The 13810-nt window shown below is 41.3% G+C and overlaps 1 protein-coding gene across 3 annotated transcripts in view; it reads left to right on the forward strand.

Moving 5' to 3' along the window:
• The window catches only part of ehbp1 (EH domain binding protein 1), a 144033-nt gene that overhangs the window by 99221 nt on the left and 31002 nt on the right, over positions 1–13810 (forward strand). For 2 of the 3 annotated variants that reach the window (XM_053509610.1, XM_053509611.1), the window contains exons 16-20: positions 830–983; positions 3453–3638; positions 6465–6625; positions 12896–13034; positions 13422–13522. In XM_053509610.1, coding sequence (XP_053365585.1) covers positions 830–983; positions 3453–3638; positions 6465–6625; positions 12896–13034; positions 13422–13522 — 741 coding nt within the window. The remainder of the gene's footprint in view (positions 1–829; positions 984–3452; positions 3639–6464; positions 6626–12895; positions 13035–13421; positions 13523–13810) is intronic. The other variant, XM_053509612.1, reaches the window with a different exon arrangement.

The following is a 13810-nucleotide window of genomic DNA, read 5'->3' on the forward strand; positions in this document are numbered from 1 at the left end:
AGTTAAAGCTTTGGAAACTGATCTGTTTAAGCAAAGTCAACAGATGATGAGATAAGAAATAAATTACATGTTGAAAAAAAAAAATTGTTACCATGGGGCCCAAGGTGTGTCAAAAAAAGTAACTTGAACTGTTGATAGAAGGCATTTTGATATTTTATGTTAAAATTTTTTAAAAGAGTGTATGAACCCTGTAAAAGCAGGTGGGCATGGCGGTGGAATAGTGAACGGGTAGATAAGAAAGAAAAGAGAGAACACGTGAAAATGAGTGAAGGAAAGGAAGACAAGATGGAGAAGAGTGACCCAGTGGGTCGAAAGAGCATCCTAAACAGGTAGGTGTGCGAGAATAGTGAGCAGGCAGGTGAGAGGGAATAGTGAGCAGGAGGGGGGGGGAATAGTGAGCAGGAGGGGGGGGGAATAGTGAGCAGGAGGGGGGGGAATAGTGAGCAGGAGGGGGGGAATAGTGAGCAGGAGGGGGGGAATAGTGAATGGCTAGAAATATAGTGTGATGTGAACAGATAGGTGAGGTAAATAATAGTATGCAAAATATAATGAAGTATTGTAAGTATAGGTACCCCCCCCAACACAATCTATCTCTCTCTCTCTCTCTCTCTCTCTCTCCTTTTTCTGTACACACACACACACACACACACTGCTGCTAAACAGGTTTCTGTCGCTCTGATCTATAATGTTAGAGAGGGCTGAAAATGGCATTTCACTCAATTACTCAAGATGGCACCTGTTCAATAACCCACTTTCCTGTGTGTGTGTGTGTGTGTGTGTGTGTGTGTGTGTGTGTGTGTGTGTGTGTGTGTATGTGTGTGTTGTGCAGGAGCGTGACGAGGAGAGGCGCAGGCAGCTGAGGGAGCGAGCGAGGCAGCTGATAGCAGAGGCTCGATCAGGAGTGAAGATGGCAGAGTTTCCTCTGCACTCAGACACCTCCGCTGCTACAGGAGAGTTCAAAGGAAGGTCAAAGGCAGCTGGAGGTGGGTGCAGGGGGCTTTCATGGCGCACACACACACACACACACACACAGAGGTTACTCTCACCTCTCACAAACACACAGCCACATCAGAACAGAACACACTCACAAATGTACAGCGAGGTTCTGTGAATACACATATGGATACACAAAGAGAACTCGCACACAAGCTAACCTGTATACACACACACACACACACACACTATGTTCACCGTTAGTGCCTCTGCATTCCAGTGAAGGGAAAGTGTAACATTACTGTGTACAAAGACATTCTGTACAAGTGTGTGTGCTTTTCAGGAGGCTGATGCTCATGGGGTGCACATACTTTTAGCTGTATCGTGTATGTTCATGACACATGTTTGTACTTGTGTGTGTATCTGTGCAGTTATTTTTTTTCTTTGTCTTCCTGTCTGTTTGTTTGGGTGTGTGTTTATCTGTCTGTCTGTCTGTCTGTCTGCGTTTGTTTATTCCTGAATGTGTGCAAAAAATGGTACTAAATCTTCCTATTATTAATATTATGCTTTACCTCCTATCGTGTCCCACAAGTGCATTGTGTGTGTGTGTGTGTGTGTGTGTGTTTGTGTGAGAGTGTGAGAAAGAAGCCTAATTTGAAAGCATTCACACAGGGCTACACATCCATTTGTTCAGGCAGAAGGTGGTTCTTTAATCCTTCGGTAATACACTGGAAAAAAAAAATTAAGAACACCTGACAACACACATACACCAATCATGAACCCTTACACACATTCACATAATTTTATTGCCTCATAGCCATAATTAAATCACACACACACACACACACACACACACACACACACACACACACACACAGAAGGATTTCTCTTGACTTTAATTACTCACATTTATTTGTAATTCCTCTACAGTCAGCTCGATGTGCAGCTCATATCAGCGGCCCAACCCACAAGCTAGTAGCAGTTAGCTCGCCTGCCAGGGCTAGTCACTCAGCGTGATTAGTACCATGTTCGGGAACATTGTCCAAACCCCGCCCCCTGCCCCACCCCCGGGATTAAAAAAACAAATTTTCAAGTACGCTCGCGTTTTTACACTCTCCGATACAGCAGGGGGCAGTATACAACTACTTTGTTTGTGAGCCGCCATTAAACACAAGAGAAGTCGAGAACAAGGATATAAACTTCCGCACTAATATGGGAAGAAAAAAAAAAGTAAAGCGTGATACTCTCGCTTGCCTTCCTACTGCACACCAGGAGAGCGAGGTCTACAGCGCGGCGTTCCTCTGCGGTCCTCCTCCCGGAGACACCAAAAACCGCTCCTCACACTGTCCTCCAAACAGGGCCTGGAAGTCATCACACACAGTGTAGGAAGGAAAAGAGAGAGAGGGATGACGAGAGAAGAGACAGACGGAGGGAGGGAGGGAGGGAGTGAGAGAAGACATTTACTTGGTCTTTCTGGCTGTTCAATTCTGCTAATTGTAGAACTCATTAAAAAGCAGGTCGCAGGGAAATGCTATAGGCTTGATGCACAAGGCCTGCAGTGCAGAACGCATAATCCCACACACACACACACACAGCTGTAGTTCAGGGAGAACTGAAGCTGAGCAAAGTGAAACACTTGCCCGCAAAACTTTACCAACTCCACCAGCGTGCAGCTTATTTTAATTAGCTTTAGCTATATATATGTGTGTGTGTGTGTGTGTGTGTGTGTGTGTGTGTGTGTGACAGTGTATCATGGGGACTAAATTTTAAAAAGTGGATGAGCTTTCTAATTTATTTTATGTCGTTTGTCTTTTAGTTACTATAGAAACTACTTTTTGTTTAGTGTGTGTGTGTGTGTGTCGTGTGTCTCCAATGTTACCTTGGTCAAGCGTAATATACACTGTATATTCACTGCCTGACTTCAGAGCTGAAAAGAAAGAGATGCAAGCAAACAGAAACAGATTCTGCAAAGGAGACATACTGTAAAGTGGCACTTTTGAATTGAAGTGGATCACCTGATCTTCAAGCACTTTGCGTTAATCCGGGATAAGCAGTGTATGTCTCAATCAAATTTATTTCTTATCCTTACATATTTGCTCCTTGGCTTGTTTTGAAGGAAAGTTTTGCTCCAGAGAAACTGAAAACTCTTCCATCCCGAAGACTTTCGCACATCAGCATATTTTCACATGGCTGTTGCAAAGCCCTGATGCTTTAGAGTTTTAAAAGTGGCCGCGGTTAATGTTTTGGAATAAGGCATATAAATTTGTGATTAATCTTGAAAACAGGAACTATTGACAGAGCTGTTGTTATCGTAAATTAATGAACAGTCAACGCTTGGAATTCAACAGCAAAACCTCCTTTAATTTCCAGGTTTAAACATTATACTAAAACTTTGTTAAAGTCATGTACTTAATAACAAGCACATAGTAAATCCACTTAACTAACTAACTTATTTTCTCTTTACTAACTGTCTTTTTTTTTTCTTCTTCTTTGGAAATCATGCGTTTCTGTCATTCCAGACATGGTGAGTAGTGTGTATGTTGATGGTGAGGAAGAGAAGGCTGAAGAAGAGCAAGTAGCGCCATCACCTGATGATGATGATGATGATGATGATGTCATTGTTTGTGATAATGAAGAGGAGCCCGTGGCCTCTTGTCTGCTGGAGGATGACTTTACTAACTCAGCTACTGACCTGGCTTCTCTGGGTAAACTAACCATGCATGCTGTGTCTTTGCTGTAGCGCTAACCACTAATCAAGCTCTCAAAATTTCCCAAATTGCATGCTATCTCACACTCGCTCTCTCTCTTTCTTAGAGCTGTTCTAATCAGTGATGTACAGTGCATCACGTGAAGACTTTAACATTTTGTCAGTTCCCAGCACAGTATATCTGATATTTACTTCCGCCGTACAGGGTGTACTTATGCTTTTATAAAGCATGTTTGATATGCTTTCAGTACCGAGTATTTGAGTTATGCTGCAGATTCAAGTTATGATCCTGTACAGTGTATTTGAGCTTTGCTTCCATGCAGCATATTTGCATTTTGCTTGTGTGCAGTGTATATGAGTTAAGCTTACATAGAGCACATTTGAGTCATGTTTACTTTACAGTCTGTTTATTTAGTCTACCAATTTATTTGACTTCATGATTATTTCATGCAGTGTATTTGAGTTTTGACTCGGGACTGCATATTTGAGTTATGCATCAGTGCAGCTTATTTAAGTTATGATTTCAGGTAATTACATTTGTGACAGGGTTCCATGCCGCATATATTAGCTTTGCTTACGTGCAACTTATTTGAGTTATGCCTGTGTGTAGTGTATTTGAGTAAAGGTTACACAGAGCAAAGATATTTAAGTTACACCTACAGACATATTTGGCAGTGTATTTGAGTTACTGTATGCTTTCTTTCAGGCAGCGGATTTAATTTGTGATTTAGGGCTGCATAGTTGAACTATGGTTCTGTGCTGTGTATTGGGTTTATTCTGTAGTGTATTAATGTTTTTATTTAACGTATCATGCAGTGAGCTGCACGCAGCTCTTTTTACTTCTTTAATTCCAGGGCAGCATGTTTAAGTTATGCCTCAGTACAGCTTATTTGAGTTATGACAGGTTTCTATGCCGCATATTTAAACTTTGCTTACATGCAACTTATTTGAGTTGTGTGGCAAATTTATATGCCAGGGTTCCATGCCACGTATATTAGCTTTGCTTACGTGCAACTTATTGGAGTTATGCCTGTGTGTAGTGTGTTTGAGTTAAGCTTACATAGAGCACATTTTGAGTTACATTTATGGTAATGCATATTTACGTTTTACTTGGGTACAGTCTGTGTAATTTATGCTTCTGGGAAAGATATTTAAGTTATACTTACAGACATCATACTTCCTGATGATGTATTTGAGTTGTGCTTTCAGTGTTTGAGTTATAATTCTGTAATTGCATTTTTGAGTTTAATTCCACACAGTTTATTTGAGTTAGGCTTCCATGCAGTACATTTTAATTCTGTTCCGTGCTACTCTTTTTACTTTTAGTTCCAGGGCAACATATTTGACTTACGGTTCCAGGGCAGCGTATTCGAGTTATGCCTCAGTGCAGCTTATTGGTGACAGGGTTCCATGCCGTGTATTTTAGTTTTTCTTACTTGAAACTTATTTGAGTTATGATTTTTTTTTCTGCCTTGCTTTTGATTTATATTTCTCAGTAGTGTATTTGAGTTGTGATTCCAGGCAGTGTATTTGAGCTATGATTCTGTGTAGCGTATATAACGTCAATAGACTTATGACTCCATATAGTGTATTTGAATTGCGTTTAGCCCGCAGCTTAACAAAGTTAGCGGTTCTGTCGGCTCTAAAGTGTATTATAAAGTATAATTAAATTCAATATTTTGAAATTTTAGTTGTATACAGTATGTTTTAGGAGACTGTATGCACGTATGAGTTTAGTATTATGTGACGTTTGCATCAACACAGTGTATTTGATGGCTGTATGTGTGCAGATTTTGTACAGTACATTTATTAATGTCGTTCAGTCTCATACGATAGCGTTTGTATATTTTGGTCATTCGTCTTGAGTTGCTGCTCCCCTCTGTTAGCCGATGTCTTTTTCATTTCGCAGATGGTTTTAAAGCTGTTCCTGCATAGGCGCTAACTTTCGGTCAACACACAGCCTTTATCTGGGTTGTGTTGCGGCCTGATAAATGGCTCCTGTGGTGCTGCTGCTGGGGTGCAGACGGTCTGAGGGATAGATGGGTAGAGGAGAGGAGAGGAGAGGGGGATGCACATGAAACACACCATTTCTCTCTTTCATCCCCACCCACTCACTCAGTTCTGTGCACAGACAGAGAGAGAGAAGGCAGGACACGAGGCAGAACTTTCCCTCATGCCAAGAGAAAAATAAGAAAGACCAGGTAGAAAGAGAAAAAAATAACATAGAACTGGCTGAAGAGGGTGATAAAGTGGAATGGTATGGAGCATGGGCGACAGAAAAGTAAGAGGGTAACATTATAACAAAGTGAGCCGTAAGTCCTGAGTCAGGATGGAGTTGCAAATTTAACTAGAAGGGAGGAAATAGAAATAGATGTACGAAGACAATAAGAAGACATTATGTCTTAGCGCACACTGAGAGAATCGTACTACAAACATGTGGTGTAGATCTGAACCTGAACAGTTACGGTAAAGATTCCTGAATATGTAAAATGGAAATTGGAAAGTGATTTCAACCTCATAGCATATGCGTAGCGTAGCTGATCAATCGTGAGAACAAAGACGATCAAGCCAATATCAAAGAATTTAACTATTCCATGTACACCTGTAAAGTCTCACACTTCCCTCTGCACTTGTCTCAGTGTGCTCCTGTAGATTCACCATGCTGTACCAGTGTAGAGGTGTATTGTACAACAAGTTAGTGCAGTGTGTGTGTGTGTGTGAGTAGGTGTGGGAGAAAAAGAGTGATTGAGTGATTGATTAAAAGAATGTATAAATTGATTAAAGTTGATTTATTTATTTCTTTTTTTCCCTCCTCTCTCTGTAGGCGTGATGAACAGCAGACACGTGGACCTGAAACTAAGGAAGCTGACAGAGGTTCGGCCTCAAGCCGGAAGCTCACCTTCATCGTCCTCGTCTTCCTCATCCCTTACAGCCTCCAGCACGTCTCCACTCAGCCCGGGAGATGAGGCCCATTTGGGGTTGCAGGTGGGTGTGGCTACACGAGTGAGTGGGTGTGTATGCATGCATGTGTCTGTGTGCGTAAGAGACGGACTGTTGTTGGAATCCAAATTCCACTCGAGTCATGTTTTAACAGGGACAATTATAGCATGACACACAAGGCTTTACACTCTTATTTCATTTAGAAGTGCAGATTCACGCACATAATGTACACTACTTACACACTACTTACACACTTACTTTCTTACTTTCGCACAACCTTACTCAGATATTCACAAAAGTTTGGACATACCTGCTAGTTTAGTGTTTTTTGTTTCTGATTTATTTTTTATAACAATACTGAAGATTTTAAAATCTATAAAATAGCACAATACAGCATTAGGTCATTAAGTAACAAAGCAACAGTTAGTTCAGGTTTTAAGCCATGAAATTCAGCTGATCTGGATCAGTCCTTGCAAGAACAGTATCGTGTCAAATGCATTTGATGAAACTGGATCTCATGAAGACCATTTAGAGTCACCAGCCTCAGAAATCACTAATTAACAAACAGCACCTCAGATTAGAGCCGTTATGAAGAAGGTTTACGGAGCGCAAGTAGCAAATACATCTCAATATCAACTGTTCAAAGAAGATGATTGCATATTTTGGACGCCTTCAGGATTGTTTTACAGTATAGAGAGAAATAAACATAATCAGTAACGACCATCCCAAACGTTTGAGCAGTAGTGTATACGCTGGAGTGAAGAAGGGAAAAATGTGATGTCATCGTCAAAGCAACTAATTTTAATAGAAGCTAATATCCCCAAGCTGAGATGGTGGATGTTTTCCTTAATATTACAGTATATAGACATAATAAATAAAAATAACATACACCCATATTTGTTAGATAACTCCAAAACATGTGGACTTTTAAATGTGTGAAGGAAGTCTAAATTAAACTCATTGCTAATAAGCTATTAATCCATTAAACACTGAATTTAGTTATCAGTGGAAAACCCTTATGTGGGTAAAAATGTATGTAAAAGAATGTCTCTTATTGCACTGCTGTACGCAGAGCCCCCAGGTGGCGACTGTAATGTGTTCTTTCTGCACCTCCACACACACACACACACACGCTCCCTATCGCTTTTCCCCCCTCACTCTCCTTGCTGATGGAAGGGATTTCCTGTGAGCAGATGCAGCCATGCTCTTTGATGTAGGAGCACAATAACAGTAGTGCCGGAGCTCGCTCCGATTCAAATGGCCTGGTGTTGAAAATCAGGTGCAGAGATTTTTGCCTTCCTATCAGACTTCAGACACACTTTTCCTCCAGCTTTCTCCAACAGGCCCAGTCAGTTTGCAGCAGTGGTGCCTGCTGCGTACTGGTGGCCCCATATGGACTGCTTGGAATGTGTGTGGTGGCTGAGGACCGTTCTACTTAATGTGACCACATAAGTAGAGTGGTCTAGGACTCGACCGATGAAGGCAGTTTTTTTAATTATTTTTTTTTACCTCTGATGGTTTTTTACTGCGGTCGCTAAAAAGTTTAAGACCTAACAGTTTCCCACAAATAGTTTAGATCTCGAGTCTTCAACAACGAATGTGGACGTTATATTAAGTTAAACGGCTTTTAACATTATATCGAACTTTTAGGCTCATGGCACTGAGAGATATCACCCAAATGAGCATGGGTTCCTTGTTGAGTCTGGTTCCTCCCAAGAATTCTTTCGATTGTCATCTCAGGAAGTTTCCTCGCCCTCATCGGCCCCAGCTTGTTTATCAGGGACTGATAATTATAATTCATACAGATTTCCTTACATTTTTTTTTTCTTCCATTTTTTCTGTAAAGCTTCTTTGCGTAAATCACCATTGTTAAAAGTTCAAGGGGGGAGGGGTTGGTGGGGGGAAGAAATTGGAATAGGAAGACATCGTTACTGGCTAAAAAAAAAAGGCATCTTTAGTTATTTTTTATGTCATGCTTTACATAAGAGTGGCCTTTATTATAGTCATATTTGCTTTACTGCAGTTTGGCCTAATTTTCAGTGCTTCAAGACACTTAACTTTCCAGTGGTCCTGCCTGATTTGCTATAGTCTCAGACACTTTACTGCAGTCCTGCCTGATTTACTTCAGTCCCAGACTCTTTACTATAACCTGCCTGATTTACTTCAGTCCCAGACATTTTATTGTAACCTGCCTGATTTACGCCAGTCCCAGACACTGTACTGTAACCTGCCTGATTTACTCTAGTCCCAGACATTTTACTGCAGTCCCACCTGATTTACTTCAGTCCCAGACACTGTACTGTAACCTGCCTAATTTACTTAAGGTACAGACACTGTACTGGAGTCCCATACACTTCACTCCAGTCCTGCCTGATATATTCAGTCCCAGACACTTTACTGCAGTCCTGCCTGATTTACTTCAGTCCCAGACGCTGTACTGCAGTCCTGTCTGATTTACTCCAGTCCCAGTCACTGTACTGTAACCTGCCTGATTTACTCCAGTCCCAGACGCTGTACTGCAGTCCTGTCTGATTTACTCCAGTCCCAGTCACTGTACTGTAACCTGCCTGATTTACTTCAGTCCCAGACACTGTACTGTAACCTGCCTGATTTACTCCAGTCCCAGACATTTTACTGTAACCTGCCTGATTTACTCCAGTCCCATACACTTCACTCCAGTCCCATACACTTCACTCCAGTCCCATACACTTCACTCCAGTCCTGCCTGATATATTCAGTCCCAGACACTGTACTGCAGTCCTGCTTTCTTTACTCCAGTCCAACACACTGTACTGCAGTCCTGCCTGATTTCCTCCAGTCCCAGACACTGTACTGCAGTCCTGCCTGATTTCCTCCAGTCCCAGACACTGTACTGCAGTCCTGCCTGATTTTCTTTAGTCCCAGACACTGTACTGCAGTCCTGCCTGATTTTCTTTAGTCCCAGACACTGTACTGCAGTCCTGCCTTCTGTAATCCAGTCCCAGACATTTTACTGTAACCTGCCTGATTTACTTCAATACCAGACACTGTACTGCAGTTGGGCCTTCTTTATTCCAGTCTCAGAGACTTTATTTACAACTATCCCAAACTTGGGATTAAGAGAAGTAAGAGAACTAACTATCTATTTTGTTATCTGCAGTTTTAGGGTTAAAAACTTAACTTTTTAATAAACCAAGTTAGAGCAGTGTGTTAAACAAATCAAATATATTTTTCCTATATTATTTCTGTTAAACATAAGAACATAAGTTTTTCTAAAAACTGAGTTCTGTTCTCTTCTAACAGTTCTTAAATTTTTCTGTTACAAAAAAACTATTCAAATTAATCTCTCTCTCTCTCTTTCTCTCTCTCTCTCTCTCATCATAAATCAGTTCTGATGCATTTCCTCTTTTTTTTCCACACAAAAGAAGGATAAACTGCTCCACTCCCAGGAGAAATCTCTACATTCACAACTCCTCCAGGACTAGAGCTGTTGGGACAGCGTTTAAACACACACACACACACACACACACACACACACCATCCTCTCTCTCTCTCTCTCTCTTAACCTCACACCCTCTCACTTTTTCTCTCACACACACCTCTGGTTGTCCCAGTCGCCTCTCATTAATGATTGTGCGTATGCGTAGGCCTTGGCGCTGACTGATAACTGTCTGCGGCGTGCAGTCGAGCGCAACATTAGTCACGCATCACACACACACACGCACACGCACACATTTCTACCTCAATAACACCCAGCACAATAATGATCACGGAGATAACATATAAACAAGGGGTTAGATCTCAGCTAGGGGATACCCCCTTCTATCTGTCCCGACCAGGGGTGCCAAAGGGGCACAGGGGGCAGGTGTTGAGACTGGGGGGTGGTAGCGGGTCTTAGGGTCCTCGGGGAGAGAATGAGACTAGCAAGGCTTTTTAAGAATCGAAGCCCGTTTGTTTTCTTAAGACATTAACATGAGGAGAATTATGGCAGGTTAAAGGGCTCTGTGGCGAACTGTCTCTAGAGACACACACACACACTGAGTAAATTCTCTTTGTTTATATAGAACCTCTCTTGCACTCGAGCTGGATTTACAATTAAAAAAGGAGAAAAGGAAATCTAGGTGGAGATTTGTTAAGTGAAAATTATGGCATAGATCTTGAAGCAGAAAGAGGACAGTTATGAGCCCTGGAGTCAGGAAAGTCACAAATAATGAATAATCTTTATCACATATACATACCATGGGAAAGATTTAGGAGACGCACTAGGAGAAGAACTAGGTATATGAGGATGGAGAAGCACACACAACCCTTCATCGTCAAAAAAAAACAACACTTTAGCTATCATAATGTTTACATAATTTCCATCATCACAAATGACACTGGCTTGTTCAGTAATAATATCCGAAATTAAAAAGCAGTTACAAATAACAACGTCTGGCATACAGCTGCATTTCCAAACTTTGGGCCACACCCCCTGATATTTATTCAAAGTAGTAATAAACAAGAATATTGTAATACGAGTTTTAAAATATTAGTTAAAAGTTTAAAATGAGTTTACGGTACGTACAGTACGTTCAGGTCGTCAGCTGACTTCATTTTATTGCCACATAACGTTACTGAGTCTAGACCTGAGCAACTGAAGCAACCCCAGATCATAACACTGTCTCCAAAGGCTTGTACAGTGGACGCTATGCATGAGGGGTGCATCACTTCATGCGCTTCCCTTCTTACCTTGACACGCCCATCGCTCTGGAATAGTAGGCTCAATCTGGACTCATCAGACCACCTGACCACCATTTTTCCATCGCTCCAAAGTGTAATCTTTTTGCTTTCTAGTTAATTCCAGCATAAACAAGTCATTTTCTTATAGACACACAGCTGTTGAGTCCCAATCCACACGTGTGTGGGTGTGTGTGTGCGTGTGTGCAAATCCTCTTACTTTCAGTATTAAATACAGCTGATTTCTACTGATGAGTTCTTAATCATGCAACTTCACCAGGTGTTTAAGTCACGCTTCTTTACTGTCTCTTGAGGTTTCAATAAAGCTTTGGATGATTCTTCACCCAATTCTAATTATTTAAATGGTTTTATTGGTTGATGCTGGCCAAACTTTTTGGTGAGACTTGTGCTGGCAGGAAGTGTATAATGTAAACAAAAGTTAAATCTGAAGTAATTTCACAGCTCACAGATTTGTACAAAGCTAACCTGGTACCTGTAAGCTGTCTTTAATGCTTTATAGCTACAGTACAACCCTTGAAATTCTCTGGCACTAAAAAGTTTAGGCTAATTGGACACATTTTAAATAAATTCTCTTACAAATCGGGGAAATTGTGCGTATCAGTGTTGTCTGGTCTTATCTTTTAATATACGAGTTTGAAATTTGCATGCAACACAAGTCATTTGTTAAAAGTTATGAGAACCGAACTTGTGTTTTTCGTCCCTCTCAGCAAAAATACCCAAGGCCGACACGTGTGGCTGAGCATCTGGTGGTCAATCTTATTGGCCGATATTTAACTCTGAAAGGCTGAAGTGTTTGATTCGATTGTCTAAACAGCCGTGTCACTGCTGATGGCAGCTCTGGCAGAGGGAAGCTAATTACTGCAGTGTTTTGTAAAGTCATTATTTAGGAATAAACAGAGGAAAGTCTTCCTGAGTGCGTCTACGCGTCTGTGATCGTCTTTATTAGCGAGTCAGATTCTCCTGCACACCCCAGTGAGCTAGTGCAGCGCGCTAACGATGTTTCTCCCCTCTCGCTCTCAAGCAGTGGAACGTGTTCACTAATTGCGAACTTTATTAGACGTTTCCTTTTTCTAATTGACGTCAGCAAATGTTATTCTGGAAGAGGGAAAAAAAAAAAAAAAACAAGCAGCCGCTGTTTCGCTTTCCAGTCTGCTTGCCGTGTTGGGCCCGAGCTGTAATAATAACGCGCTTGATAGGGACGCGGCTCCAAAACAATGGCATGTTCGATTTGCATAATCTGAATATATTTTCTGGCTGTGGGTTTTGCCAAAAGTCGACTTAATTGCCTTCTTCCTTTCTGCGGCTGCGAGTTAATGTGGACTGCCTGAGAAACAGGAATATTTTTTTAAGCGTTCCTCAGCGTTTCATAATTAAACGTTTTTTTTTGTTGTTTTTTTTTTTTTCCTAATTTGTCCTTTGATTTAACGTTAACCCACTCTTTCTTTCTTCTCTCTTTTTGTTACTGCTTTAATGCTTATTTAAATGAGTTTGTCCTCCGCTTTTTAAAGTTAAGTGATGTTTTTCGCCTTTTGCTTACCCTTCATTCTTTCATTTCTCACTCTCTCTCTCTCTCTCTCTCTCTCTCTCTCTCTGCAGAATAACAGCGAGGAGCTGAAGGCCGAGCGTCTGCGCAGGGCGACGGAGCGTCTCCGCAGCCCCGTCATCTTCAGCAAGGAATCGGCCGTGCGCAAGACGCAGCTCAAATCTTTCAGCCAATACGTGGAGGGCAGGCCAGGTAAGACTCCGCCCCCCACACACAAGACATCTCGCATGTTAAACATTCCCTGTGTAACAAATGAATCCTAGCTTACCTCATCCACACCAAGTGTTCTACGAGTATGTCTGTGTGTGAGACACTCAGACACTAACCAGTTGCAGTGCATTGTGGGATTTCATGACGAAACTTAGAATACCCTTTAAAAGAAACAGCATAATGTAACGTAGTTTATCGCAATATTAAACCATATTTTATATTAATATTGTTCACTTTTAGTCCGTGCTCCATACTACTAAACTTTGTATCAACCATGTTAAAGTTACACACTTTTGGTTTTATTTTCTTTTATTGTTTGTTTTCATCCATCCATCCTGTTGTCTCTTTTGTTTTTTGTTTTTAATAAAGATGTAAAGAGGCAGAGGTCGGTGCCTGAGGACCTGAAGTGTGCAGGTGTGGACAGGAGCAGTTCCTTAGAAGTGGAAAACCGAAAGCCAGCAGAAGAAGAGGTGCGTCCTGATTCTCTTTGTTCCAGTTCTTATCCTGAGCATAATTCCTGAGTGACACGTTCACTTGAGCTCGGATAAATGAGCTCGGTACTGATGCTTCTGAAATTAGGAATATAGAGGGAGAAAAAAGTCAAATCATGTCTGTCTTCATTTTTTTTTTTTTTTTGTCTTTTTATGTGCAAAGAAACCCTGATTATTGCACTAAACAGAAACTGTGTGTGTGTGTAGGAGATACAGAGGAAAAAGCGAGAGGCAGGGTGAGAAAATCAGAGGCTAAGCGTGAGCGAG

This window comes from Clarias gariepinus, chromosome 13, assembly GCF_024256425.1.
Source record: "Clarias gariepinus isolate MV-2021 ecotype Netherlands chromosome 13, CGAR_prim_01v2, whole genome shotgun sequence".
NCBI classification, from domain to species: domain Eukaryota; kingdom Metazoa; phylum Chordata; class Actinopteri; order Siluriformes; family Clariidae; genus Clarias; species Clarias gariepinus.